The sequence below is a fragment of the Oculina patagonica genome, chromosome 12, assembly GCF_052425735.1.
Source record: "Oculina patagonica isolate OP01 chromosome 12, crgOcupat, whole genome shotgun sequence".
NCBI classification, from domain to species: domain Eukaryota; kingdom Metazoa; phylum Cnidaria; class Anthozoa; order Scleractinia; family Oculinidae; genus Oculina; species Oculina patagonica.
Genome location: NC_135769.1, coordinates 28,199,062 through 28,213,128, shown reverse-complemented (window position 1 = coordinate 28,213,128; position 14,067 = coordinate 28,199,062). Strand labels below are relative to the sequence as shown.

General features: G+C 39.5%; 1 protein-coding gene across 1 annotated transcript; it reads right to left on the bottom strand.

Annotated features, from left to right (window-relative positions):
- Positions 1 to 470: 470 nt before the first annotated feature.
- LOC144632826 (cerebellar degeneration-related protein 2-like) lies at positions 471 to 6,477 on the bottom strand. Its single transcript, XM_078491567.1, has 3 exons — positions 6,277 to 6,477; positions 3,866 to 3,978; positions 471 to 3,097 (listed from the first exon to the last, which is right to left on the bottom strand). Exons 1-3 carry the CDS (start codon positions 6,359 to 6,361, stop codon positions 2,063 to 2,065), a joined length of 1,233 nt encoding a protein of 410 aa, XP_078347693.1. The 5' UTR covers positions 6,362 to 6,477; the 3' UTR covers positions 471 to 2,062.
- Positions 6,478 to 14,067: the final 7,590 nt, after the last annotated feature.

Here is a 14,067-nt window from a genome sequence, read left to right as displayed (position 1 = left end):
TTCGCTCGCCGACTCGCGCCTTCGGCACTCGCGGGATCGCGCCTTCGGCGCTCGAAGAGTTCAATATTCACGTTGCCCCCAAATAGAGAGCCTGCTCGCAGGCTAGTGGAAGAGCGCTTTAGTGAAGGGAAGGGCACAGTCCAAGTTTTTTGTTGCCTTTCCCGCCCCGCCCCTCCTTTCCTGAGTAGTTTTAATACGCTATTCAAGATGGCGGATTTTAAATGCAACAAACTTTCTAGATGATAATTATTTTGTAAAAAAAAATCCTCGGGTTTATCATGAATTAGACGTACAAATAAAAGCTTGGAAGCTTAGGGTGATATGAAAGATAACCTATTGATAGACTTACATGAACAGATTGTTTGTGTTAATATTTATATTTTATTAAAACGAATCAGCAAAACTTCATTGAACATAAATAAACTCTATATATATGTAACAAAAATATGAAAACGTTTGCTTCCTGTTACTGTATTTCTGTATTTTCAATAGCCAAAAAAACTTTGATTCTGCCCCATTCACAAAGAACTTTTCAAGGTAAACCGCCTCTGGGTTGGTTTGGTAATCTGCCAAATGGGTTTAAAAATGAAAAAAAAAAACCTGGAGAGGACACCAAAGTTCGGGATCTTTACGCTCTTAAAAGAATCCTTCATTATCTAAACTTTCTTGCAGTAGCCCAAACTGTCAGTATTAAATAAATTTAAGTGATGTTTGACTAAGCAACCTTAAAGAAGTTTTTGTTAAACGCAAACATATTTTTCACCCTATCAGACACGACCAAAGTGGTTTTATTGTAACTCGCGAGTTACAATATAAATGATTCGCGCCTTTCAGTGCTCTCTTGGACAGATTGTTTGAACGAAGTTGGAGTAAACAGACGTCTCTTCGGGCGCAAAAGGAAATCCTATACTGATGAAGTGTACCATTAAGCTCCGTCGGCATCCTACTCTTATGATCGCGGGCAAGGGCGAAGTACACTTCAGGGTCTAGGAACGAGTCGCGGGGACGTGTCGTCGCGGGTTTGCGCCAAATCCGGTGAGCGAGAAGAGAAAGCCTGGGTATTGGCCTAGAGATACATTTGTGTCTTCGCTTGGCTTCACCTTAAAGCTCCATTTGGGAATGATCAGAAACCAGCTAACGAGGGACACTGTTGGCGCCCGAAAAGACAAAAATGCATATGCGTTCAGTAGTACCTTGTTAGGGAAGTGGTCATAACAAGTGTACTCGACGAGGACCCACCTTGTGTATGGGGTAGGGGGGCTATGCAAAACACCACCTGTCTGATTAGCCAAATAGACAAAATTTATTGGCCTCAAAATTCAAGTTGAGACTTTCATATTCAATGTGCATGAAACTTGTATTGCTGGAGAAATGGCACAAGGAGGTTTGAAACTTTTTCTTAGTTTCTACTCTTGATAGAGTGGGGGTTATACAAACAAGACACCATCTTTTAAGGTGGGGAAAGGTAGGGTACATGAAAATACCACGTGTCTTTTTGCAGAGTGGTGGGTCCTGTCAGAGTACTATAGTTTTGACCATTTCCCTTAACAACATAGTCTTGTGCAAAATGGCTAGTTGACCAATCAGAGTCCGAGTTTATATGTGATCAAAGTTTACAACTTCTTTTAAATATTATTACTTTTGCCGGAAGTTTTGAAGTTTGTGGTTACCAAACAAAACACCTTCTAGATAATATTTTTCTCTAGATTTAAAGTTTAATATTAAGTCGAACCCAGCTTGGGCATTTTCTGTGGTTTCTACGACGTCCCTATCAACACGGGTTGGTTATTTATAAATAGGACTATATATTAAGATTAACTGACATCTCAATTCTCAGTGAACAAAATTCCACGAGTACAGGTAATCGTGCATCTTAATGACAATAATTACCTCCTCTGAAATTTCTCACAAAATACTAATAACTAAAAAACTGTCCTCTAGGGATCTCGTGTTTGTAAAGACTGCGTTTTAAAATCTAACCGTTGATGCTAATGATATTGACATATTTAATGTTACTTGCATCTTTATACAGGTATATCGGAGATAATTTGGCAAACTGTTGTTACTTTCTTTTCTGTGTTTTATCTGCTGGATTGAAATTCTTGGATTCTTGTATTTTGGAGTAGATTTGGGCAAAAAGCTGCTTGTATTCGCCTGCTTTTCCTGATGCACTGTTTTGCTGTGAACCTGCATCTTCAAAGCCCACGGGCTTTTCGTCCAGCGGCGAGGTTTGAATCGCTCGCTGCACGGTGGGAATTGGAGCAATGTCCTGAACTATGCCTTCATTTTTACATCGTTCAACAAGAGAATCGTATTTTCGAACTAGCTCGTGATATTGACTGCCAAGCTCTGATAAGAATGAAGAACTGTTCTGTTCAAGCGGGGATTTCATCTCGTGGGATGGACTTAAAATCTCAACTTCGCTTTGGTCGGAGATAGCGCTGGTCTGACGATCTAGTTCGCTATCTACGAGAACGAACGATTCATCCTCGGTGCTTTCCGAGATTTGCCGTCTATGTCCCGAGTTATTATCGATTGACAGAGCCAAACAAGAGGTATCGTTCTCCAATTGTTGCCAAATCTCTGCTTGTTCAGCGAAGTGAAAAAGCTCTTTGTCAAGTTGTTGGTTTTCTTGAATCAAGTCCGACATTTCGAGTTCAAGTTCCTCTCTTCGGCGTTTCTCCACAGAATGTTGCCTTTGTAGCTTCATAATCCTCTCGTTGAGGATTTCAATGTCTTTCTTAAAACCTAGAACTTTCTCGTCCTTCTCCGTATCGTCTGATTCATCATCGCTTCCAAATTCGTAACCGTTATCTTTCGGGGTCAGTTTAAGTGACAAAGATCCCGCCATTTCTCTTTGTAGGCGCATTCTTTCTATTTGTAGCTCTTCGAGTTGTGTTTTGTACTCGTCGCATTTACTTTCCAAACCGTCCACAGTTTGAGCAAGACTTTGATAACGTTTTCTCAAGACTTGCGTCTCGCTTTGCAGTTCTTTGTTGTTTTTCTGTAGATCTAAAGCTGTGGACTCCATTTGCTCACAAGCTCTCACTTGGCTGTCGTGCAACTCTCGTAATGTATCCAGTTGTTTGGAAAGGAACTGAAGAGTTAAATAACAAAATTTAATTCAGTCTCACTCTGCTGTTGAAGACAATGAGGGAAAGGAGAGCGGTAGAGGTGGGTGGGCTAGCCTGTGTAGCTGGCGGTTTTGTTGGGGTCGCGCGAGCAAGCGGCAAAGCAAGGACCCTCGCGACTTCGCCGCTTTCTTGCGCGCGAGTTAACGCCAACAAAACCGCCAGCGACGCAGGCTATGGGAGGGCGACCAACAAAATCATACTCTACTCATAATCTACTCAAAATCATACTCGACCCATCAATAATCATACTCTACTCATCAATACCATGCAGAGTTTCTACCCTTGGATGAAGCGGTTCTCGCTTTCCTGATTGCCCTCAACCCCTCTGCCATTTTATTTTCTTTCTTAAATTATGGGAGACGCGGTGGCCTAATATGGTTGGCGCGCTAGACCCCGTTTCAAGCGGTCCAAGTCCTGGCCAGGGCACTGCGTTGTGTTCTTACTCTCATAGTGCCTCTCTTCACCCAGGTGTATAAATGGGTACTGGTGAATTTACTTCTGGGGGACTTCATGCCACGAAAACCGGCATAAGCATGATGGTCCACTAGGCTCTTATGCAGACTTTATCCGGCTTTTTTTACCATGATATTTGAAAATAACGAAAAAAAATATGCCGATCAGCAGAATGTTATAAGACCTCCCGTAATCTTTAAAACAATATCACTATCGCACAAACCAAAGTGGCCGTTCCAAATCCGCTCAGCTGCATGTACGCTACATTTAATACACACCTCATTTTTAACAGTCTGTTCCTCAAGATACTGATGTGACGACTTCAACATTACTTCCAGTTCTTTGTTTCGTTCCAGGAGATTTTTGCCGATCTCCGCTGCCAACTCGAGATCTGTTAAAGCGAAGAAAAGAAAAGAAAAGAAAAACAGTTTTATTGCTTATATTGGCAACAGCGTGAAGCACTGACATGACTTCCTCTCGTCACGCATGAATATCCACTGACTATATCATTGCGTTTTTAATAGTAATAAAACGGAACCCTTTTGAAAATTCATTCGGTTGAAAGAAAAGTAAAGTTGAAAACGGATTCTTAACATGCATTCATAACTATGGGTTTCGCTGATTATCATTCTCTATATCCCTTATCGAATTTATCCGTGGGGCCTGGAAAACTGCACTTTTAAAGGATACATTTTGTAACTCAATCGACGGGGCCAGCAGACAACTCGATTTATTTCAAACAACAACATACCACATCGAACAAGTAGTTAAATGTTTGATTTTTTTTTTGACGAGCTCTCTTTTGGATTTCGTCTGACATTTTCGAACAGGTTGGGCATCTGATGTATATCTAAGATGTTATTAAACTTCGACAGGGTTCTACATTGCGTATCCCAAAAAACGTTGAAATAAATGTGGTGATTTACAAATTAAAGGGATACCGACGTACGAAAGCGAATACTGAAGTTCTTCGAAGTTCACCCTCAGCACTGCACGCATAAAACGAAGTCACTTGTTTTCGGAATCCGTTACAAGTTTCCCTCACCTGGAATGTGCCATCTATTATCACAAGCAGTATAAGATTCATGAAACATCGATGGGGATTCCATGATCGACTATAAAAGCTCTTGAACAATTGACCAGTTGCTACGGTTAACAATATATTTTACACGCTTTGCAACATTTGTTCCCTTTGACCAATAAGAATTGCTGTAGCCAATAATGGCCGCATTGAAATCGTGTTTGCTGGTCAAACAGAATATTGATATAAGCCGGGTTCTGCCTTATTAGCAGCTTTTGTGTGCCTGTCATACAATTTAAAGGCTGAAAAGAAAACAGAGATCAGAAACAAGCCCGGCTCTAAAAACTTTTTTAATGGGAACTTCCGTTCGATACAAATCTATTCATTCTTATAGTCTAACTTCGCTCACTGACTGAGTTTGTGGATAAAACCTATTGTGTGACTCTACTGAGAGCAGTACTTTCGCGTGGTACTAATTATGCTGTACAAGGTGGCACTAAAATAAACTCTCAAGTCTGAATAATACCCTAGTGTGTGACCATTCAAATGAAAGCTATTGAGCAGTAATTTCATGTGGTACTGTTTATTATGCTCTACAAGGTGGCTGCAACTTTTAAGAAATTGGATGAAACCCTAGACTGTGCGACCATTCATATAAAAGCTACTGAGCAGCTCTTTCATGTGGATCGATGGTTTACAAGATGGTCTTATTTTTCAAGTCTGTAGTATGTTTGTAGTCTGTAGTATGTGACCGTTCAAAGGAAAGCTACTGAGCAGCTCTTCGTCGATTCGGATACATTTGTCAAATGACAGAAATGAGAAAAACGATTTTTTTCCTTCCAGCGAGACATCTTTGTTTACATAGGCTATCTCTACCCTGATTTCAGCGGTGACTTTAATGCAATTATTATTTTCAAGATATCAGTGAAGATATACGTAACGCGCTCTGCTCCCCGCGTTCTGCTGCGCTAGCCGGCCATTCTATTTTTATAGCGATTCTGCGGGGTTTCCCGATACAAAGCGGAAGTGACGCAATTCTCTTACCTAGCGGAAGTGAAATTTTTTGGGTGTTCCTAAGAGAAAGAACAGAACTGTAAACAAAATGCGTTGACCCGAGGATAAACAGAGTATAATTGACTAGCGAAACTAATCGATTTTTATTGAAAGCAATCTCTAAGTTCTATTCAGTTCTATTGCTTTTGTTCGATGACAATATCGAATTAAAAAAATCTAGATTCATGAAGTTCTTTGGCGAAGATAAAATTCCCTCTGCGGTTCGTGTTGAACAGTGTTGAAATATTGCTAACTAATAGAGTCGGTTGAGAAACCACCCAAACGTTTAATTGTTTATCTGCTTTTAAAAAATCTAGCTAAATATGTTAAAGGCAAGGGCACGCTTGAACAGAGATTATCTGAGTGGAAATGACAACTGTTTGAAAACAAAACTTTACTCACTCAAAATAATACAAAAATTCGTTGATCGAGTACATTTACAGAGCAGAAACAAGATCGATTCTCAATCGAATATTATCTGGACCCGACAAATTCGAAATAAGATTTTATTTCACGGCCCTGGCTTTTTAACTCTCCTCCAAGGAAGATGAAAAAATGAAAAATCTCGCCAATACGAAACGATCTAAAAGAATCAGCGAGACTTCATTCACTTACCGGTACAGCAGTGCGATCCTCGATCTTTCTGTTCCATGCTTTCGCCGATAAATTCCAAATTATAAAGCGGCGAATTTACCTCCATCTAGGCGATTAAAAATCTTCCCGATCAGTTTGCCATAACCGATCCTTCGCAAGAAAACGCCGCGAACTCGCCGGTAAAGTTCCACTATTCGTCGGCGAAGGAAACGCAAAACAGAACAGATTGGCGTAAAATGTAAATATCGGCAGACAATCACACGAACGAGGCTGGGTTGTGCCACGTCAGTTTTGGTGTCGTCATTTGCATAATCACAGAGAGTGACCTGCGACGAACATTTCATCATATGCGATTAAAAAGTTTGGGAGGGTAAGCCGTTCAAATAGCCAATCAAAAACAGCGTTTAGCACCCGAGAGACCGTGTTTTGACTGTTTTACAGAAACAAGATATGAATTTGGTCATTTTATTGGGCAAATATCAACGAATCAATACAAGCGGGCCTTTATAACTTTTGCAGACAACAACAGCTGTTTTAGCCCTTCGATCGCCACATTAATGTCTCGACTTCAATGCGGTTTATTTTTCTTAGAAAGAGGTTTTATTTGGGCGGAAGGTGCAATTTTTGGTTGAATTAAAAAGTGCGAGTTTTCCATGAAAGGAATTAAGCAACCGTACAAATAAATTACAGTTAAATCGTGTGTAGTCGAGCGGAAGAGATGCCAGATAAATCGTCCTGCCTTGTTTTTATTGATTCTGTACTTCTAAAAAATATATTTTCCGGCAATTTAGAAAATCCCTCCCTCCCCATGTACATGTGGCATCGTTTGGCTTACTGTCGCGCGCGCGCGCGCGCCCATTCGATCTCGCGCGAACTACTATTCCAAAACCTGCGCGTTGAGGAGGCCGGATTAGAAGCGCGACACGAGGAAATTTCCGTTACAAATTGTAACGTAAAAAACGTTGCATTGCCAGTTGCCGAAAACAAAAATGCTTGTGTAACATCCTATACTTGCAACCTGTAATGCAACAAAAATGTTGCGTTGCGAGCTGCAAGGAAAGTACAGTGATGTCAGTGATCCCGATTTTTCGAACCTTTAAAGAGAACGAAAACTGGTTCGAGAAATCGGGGGTAAAATTGTAGTGTTTGACTAAGTGAAGGAAAACGACTTTTGGTTCAAGTTATCAAGAGGTTCAAGATATTGGAATTCCACTGTAGAACTACCCTCTACTTTTCCCAACGCCGAGAGACAAGTTGCTGCGTGTGACATGTCAATCACCCGCGTCAATTCGTCATTTATGCGAGCATTTTTTACCCAAGCGCGCGTGCAATGTTTTTTTTTTGTGTGTGTGTGTGTGTGTGTGTGTGTGTGTGTGTGTTTTCCCCCTTTTAAGGTGATTGGTGCGGCATAATTCGCTTAAAAAATAGAGCCGGACGGAATACTTTCAAGTAAAACTAGTAATACGTGACTCGCAGGGCCTCGCGAAGCTCTGGGTTGGGGAGGGGGGTGTGTTATAAATAAGGAGTGCATTATTTGAAGTTGAACATTAATTGAATCGTACATATTCAATTTTCCACAGTAGGCAGGAAGATATATTTGTTAGAAATTTTATTTCAACGGGCATGGCCGCGACACCCTCGTTCCCAGGGTCTACTCCGCTTTAAAGATGGTGGCTTTTTCTGGTTCGTAAAGAGGTATAAAGCGTTGGGAAGCGCAGGCTATTTTCAAAATCATCGACAAATTATTGGATAGTCGCATTTTGGACATTTATTTGATGACATTAAAAAAAAAGAAGAACGAACGGCAGGAGGATTCAAAGCCTCGGCCCGCGCGCCCCTGATGGCGATGAAAGGTTTATAGCCTGAATAGGCGTTGAGGGAGTATTATGTGGAAATCAGTGTTATTTTAATCCGAAAAGAAAAACGAAAAAAATGAAAGGCTCAGGATTCGAACTCACACAACAAAAAAGAAAAAAAAAGAAAAAAAACCCTAGCCGGATTCGAACCCCCGCCCTCAGTCGCGAAGATCTGATTTCAAGTTCGACGCTTCATTAGGCCACCAGCGCGCGGCCGTGTGACGTCATTTCCGCCACACACCAAGCTCACAAATATATATGACCGTAAACTCCACACGAGATTTCATCCCGCCTGAGCCTAGCCTGCGAACACAGCCACCTCTCATTCGACGCGAATGAGAGGCGGCTGTATTCGCAGGCTAGCCTGAGCCCTTTGAGGGACAAAATTATACACCCCGCTACGCTCGGCCTTCGGCCTCGCTTCGCGAGGAATGACACTGTAGCCATGGTCAGTTTTTCTTGCAAACCAGGACTGGATTTTGCGACTTTCAATGTCGGTTTTCAGATGCAAAGAAACACCACTGACAAACAGTCATTTTTTGCGTAGAATGACGAAGAGAAATCTTTGACGTTGCAATTTTTTATGCTTGCGAAAACACTGAATCTCCTTGCGTAAAACGATCCCGGAAAATCGATCGATGATGATCATATTTTAATTGATTGAGATGTTACGTAATTTAATAATTACCTTATTGTTACTTATTTTCGCGGGACTTTATTTTCGCGATTTTCGCGATTTTCAAAAAATCGCGAAATTAAAGACCCGCGAAAAAAGGTTCTCGCGAAAAATAACGACGCGAACTTTAATACCCTTTAATATAAGTCGTTATGATTAATCAACGTTGCCGTCAGTTTACTACATAATTATCGCGGTACAGTCGTTAAACTAGCTCTACTTTTGTTACAAAGGAACATGTCAAACTGTTTTAAGCCGGTTTCGTCTTTATATGGTTTTGTTCAGTGTCTTTGGAAACTATTACTGTGGAAAATGCAAATCAGTTGTGCCAAATTTGAGACTTAGCTTACTGTTCGTTAATGCAGGCCAGTATTTTGACAATTTTCGCGAAATTAAGTTCCTTTAAACATATATTTTTGGCCAAATCGCGAAATTTAAGTCCCGCGAAATATTCCCGTTCCATTTTCGCGAAATTAAGTTCCCGCGAAAATAAGTAACAACAAGAAGCTTGAGAAGCTTGAGAAGCTCATAATCGGGCGCTAAATCACTGGAAAAACAGTCACTTAAGAGGAGATTTGTAGAAGAATCCGACAACGTCCGGTAATGCTATGAAAAATTGTTCGCTTATCCTTTGCATGAAGGTAGTCCTTATTAAAACTAAAAACGTTATGTTGTTTTTTTCTTCAAATATTTTTATTTTTCTGAGAAAAACGAAATTTTTTTATTTGACATCTAGACTCGTCTAGACTCGATTATGTCAAAACCATCACGCGCAGAAAAAAATAAATACAACCGGTCTATTGCATGACTCTTCCTTGTCCAAATAAGCATAGTTTCAAGAGTTTTGGTTTAATCTAATTATTTTACGGTAAACAAAACCAGACTATTCTCACGCGAAATAAAAGTCGGTCGGTCAAAAGAATCGTCATTTTCACTATGTGCCTTATCTCAGAATTCCTTGAAATAAATATATTTCAACTGTAGAAGGATGATACTTTTAAAATATTTAAAGTTTTGTCTGGGTAAAGGATTAAGCACTTGTCAAAAAATTATTCAAAATCGTACAAAAACGACACAAATCACGCAAGCTTTCTAATGCGTGACTAAAAGTATTACCACCGTATTTGTTCTTTAAATCAATTTAGTCGCAACACTAGCAATACCATGTACCAAGGCATAAATCATAATAAATATGTTCACCTTTGCTTGATTATGATATCCTGTCCCATGCAGTACGTTTTTTCCTGTCATTTCTTTAATGGCTTCCCGTTCAGTTCGCATGCCGGTTGTCGAATCCGTCTGCGACTGGTGAATTTGAAGCAACCACCGATACGAGTTTAACCAAATATGTATCGTCATGATTAACAAGCCCTTTTTGTGTTACTTGATTAGGCCATATTTCAGGTTATAGCCGGCAAAGCGTTTTCGATAAGCCACTTTGCAGTGCCTGTTGGCCCCGTTATTATTCCAAGTGAAGTATAAATTTGCATACTTTCGAGACAAGCGTGACAGTTTTTATACTTAGGGGGTGGGGTGAGGAAGGGTCTTAAATTTTTAGATGAATCAATGGTTTGAAAACGTTTGGGGATGAATTGTCACAAACTCGTATTTGCTACGTGATTTACTTTACTTTTAAGTTCTGCTTACGCTCAAAATCAAAGAGAGAAAAACCGTAAAAGTATTGACAAAAAGCCGCTGTCAGGAAAAAGTGTTGTAATCTATTAAAGTTAGACTTTCTAAAAGTCGTTTGCTTCTCGTTTTCGGTTTGGTGGTAGTCTATAATCTACTAATTGCTGGTTGCTCCTTCTATAAAAACCATATAATTCAGTTATGTACTTCGTTATTCTACAAAACAACAAAGTAAAATAATTGACCTTGTGTGTGCGAGAATTCACGTTGTTTACTTTTAGGAGACGAGACTAATTTAATTTACTTAACTCGATTATAGATGTTTGAATGATTTCTTTTTTCTCACGAACCATTTGTGGAGCAACCGGCACAACACAGTCCCCGTAAAGTGCTTTTTCCTTCAGTTGTCTGGTGAACTGTTGGAAACTCCACATGTTCTCGCTGCACTTGGTGTCTCATAGAAGTTTCTTGTTCTTTTAAAACGATAGTTGGCAGTCCTTGCTCGTATGATCGACGCGATTTTACTATCTGTCCCTTTCATCGATCCGAGCTTGGAATTGGATGGCGAAAAAGTTCCAGTACATGCAAAGTTCCTCACGAGATTGCTTATCACAGTAAAGGGAAGACTTCTAAAGGAGATAGAGATGTAGGAAGAGAAATATCAAATGTCATATTCCAGAAAACTGGTATCCTTGTCCCCGTGGGGTCAGGTTTGACGTTGTGAAATTCTTTTACATCCCCATGTAAAATACGGTATTAGTTTGTGACAATTCATCCCCAAACGTTTTCAAACATTTGATTCATCTAAAAATTTTGGAAGGGTCTTAAAAGACCCTTCCTCACCCCACTCCCTAAGTATAAAAAACTGTCACGCTTGTCTCGAAAGTATGCAAATTTACTCACTTGGAATAATAACGGGGCCAACAGGCACTGCAAAGTGGCTTATCGAAAACGCTTTGCCGGCTATAACCTGAAATATGGTTTAATCAAGTAACACAAAAAGGGCTTGTTAATCATGACGATACATATTTGGTTAAACTCGTATCGGTGGTTGCTTCAAATTCACCAGTCGCAGACGGATTCGACAAGCGGCATGCGAACTGAACGGGCAGCCATTGAAGAAATGACAGGAAAAAACGTATTGCATGGGACAGGATATCATAATCAAGCAAAGGTGAACATATTTATTATGATTTATGCCTTGGTATTGCTAGTGTTGCGACTAAATTGATTTAAAGAACAAATACGGTGGTAATACTTTTGGTCACGCATTCGAAAGCTTGCGTGATTTGTGTCGTTTTTGTACGATTTTGAATAATTTTTTGACAAGTGCTTAATCATTTACCCAGACAAAACTTTAAATATTTTAAAAGAATCATCCTTCTACAGTTGAAATATATTTATCTCAAGGAATTCTGAGATAAGGCACATAGTGAAAATGACGATTCTTTTGACCGACCGACTTTCATTTCGCGTGAGAATAGTCTGGTTTTGTTTACCGTAAAATAATTAGATTAAACCAAAACTCTTGAAACTATGCTTATTTGGACAAGGAAGAGTCATGCAATAGACCGGTCGTATTTACTTTTTTCTGCGCGTGATGGTTTTGACATACGAATCGATTGAAAATGGTCAATTTTCAACCCAATTTGTACCCTCTCAATCGAGTCTAGACGAGTCTAGATGTCAAATCGAAAATTCGTTTTTCTCAGAAAAATAAAACTATTTGAAGAAAAAAACAGCATAACGTTTTTAGTTTTAATAAGGACTACCTTCATGCAGAAGATGAGCGAAATCCCTGTATTTTAAGAATTGCCACAAAAAACATTTTTTGTTCGATTCTTCTACAAACTTGCTCTTAAACCTATTCAGGCCGGGGGGGGGGGGGGGGGGTTTGAGCCCCGCTCTGACTTTGGACGCTTATAACTTTTTCAAGATTCAACCAAACGCTGCCAAACTTTGCGCGTTTATCTAAAATTTATCTCGCAATAATTTGGTAGGATTAGTTATTGTTTCAGTTACTTGTAACCATGGCAACGTCATTTTGACAGGCATGTTTTCCCAAATTTGAATTTTTCGTGTTTCTATTTCATAATGAAAATCTGGAATGTTTTCAAGATTGCATTATTACTTAATGAGATAATGGTCTCAATTTATAAAAATATATTTCGCACAATACAAATAAACGATTGAGTTAGACGTCTAGAAAATATAAATTTGTAACACTTAGCAAAGTGCAGCCTTTTCGCAATACTTAATAAAGGCGGGGTTTTTACCTGAAGACCAATTTTTCCAACGCTTTAGGTGGCTGACGCATTTCAGTATTTTCCAGTCCTTACACTTTAATGGAACAGTATACAACTCCTAACTCCTATTGTCAAGAAAATGATCACAACTTATCGACCAATGATTAGGTAAGTTTGTTTCATACCATTACTGTAATAGCAACTGGTGAAGAATAGTAGTACTGACCCAAAGTATAAGGGCTGGAAAACACTGAAAACCATTTCAGCCGCGTTTCAAGGAATCCAAAAAAGCTTTACTTATCCCATATATATTTGTTTTGCAGTATTTTGTTAATTTTTGGACGATTTTGGGGGATGTCTGGGAGGCGATAGTTTTTCTCAAAGGATTAGTAAAATTTAGACAAATGTGAAATATTGGAGATTTAATGTCATTTTAAAACTTTAATTTGAAGTTAAAAATTGGTGGACGGACACCAAACAGTCTCCTGACAACCCGGAGTGCTCTTGCGAGGGGGTCAACTGTTTGCAGGTGTTTCCATTCTTTTCTTCAATCCTTTCTTTAAATCTCTTAAAGTTCCATTCAAATTCAGGTAGAATCCCACCTTAAGTTTTGTTCTTGTGAGAAAACAACAGAAGTCAAAGGTTGCGTGATAAAACCAAGCATGGATTTTAATTCTCCCTCCCTTTCCATCTCCTTAGCCTTTCACCCCCACCTGTCCCTCCCTTTCTACTCTCATTCAATTTAATGTTTGTTTACATTTCCTAACCAATTCAGTATCGTACTAATCTGTGCCAAGCAATCAGATAATAACAGAAATTTACCTTAATTTTGATCTCCCATACCAAGACCTTAGAGTATAAACCGCTAATAAAACAAAACACACTTGATAATAATTCTCTGAGGTTATACACCTTGCAGAGTTGCAGTATTAACGTACTAACGAACTTGATAACAAACCCCATGTCGTACTAAGGAATTTTACTGATCAACATAGAAAATAAGTTCATAGACTTGCCACAAGTCGACCTCGCGAGTTTTCAGAGTAAATAAGCGAGCGAAGCGAGCCTTTTAGGTCGCGAAGCGGCCGTGCGAGCGACGAAGTCACGAGATCGAGTGACGACGTCGCGACGAAGGACTTTATTGAAAGTCTAATAAGTTCACAATGGTTTCTTCCCAAAACGTTTTTTACTGTACAGAGGGTCTGTATATTGACCTGTAACTTGTATAACGTATTGAAAAATTCAGAACGAACCGACTTCTGCCCGCTACCATGATATCATGTTGAAAAATTAGCTCGTTCGAAACCGTAGCAAAATCGTTAGAGACAGACAAGATACAGCCGTTTACTGGCAGTCTTTGAAAATCCTGAATTTTGTCAAAATGAGCCAAAATAAAGTTTTAAAA

Coding starts and splice junctions, on each gene's coding strand:
- LOC144632826 (XM_078491567.1), bottom strand. CDS start 6,361: ATGGAGGTAAATTCGCCGCTTTATAATTTGGAATTTATCGGCGAAAGC. Junction 3,979..6,276: donor AGGATCGCACTGCTGTACCG/GTAAGTGAATGA, acceptor TCGCTTTAACAG/ATCTCGAGTTGGCAGCGGAG. Junction 3,098..3,865: donor AACAGACTGTTAAAAATGAG/GTGTGTATTAAA, acceptor TTAACTCTTCAG/TTCCTTTCCAAACAACTGGA.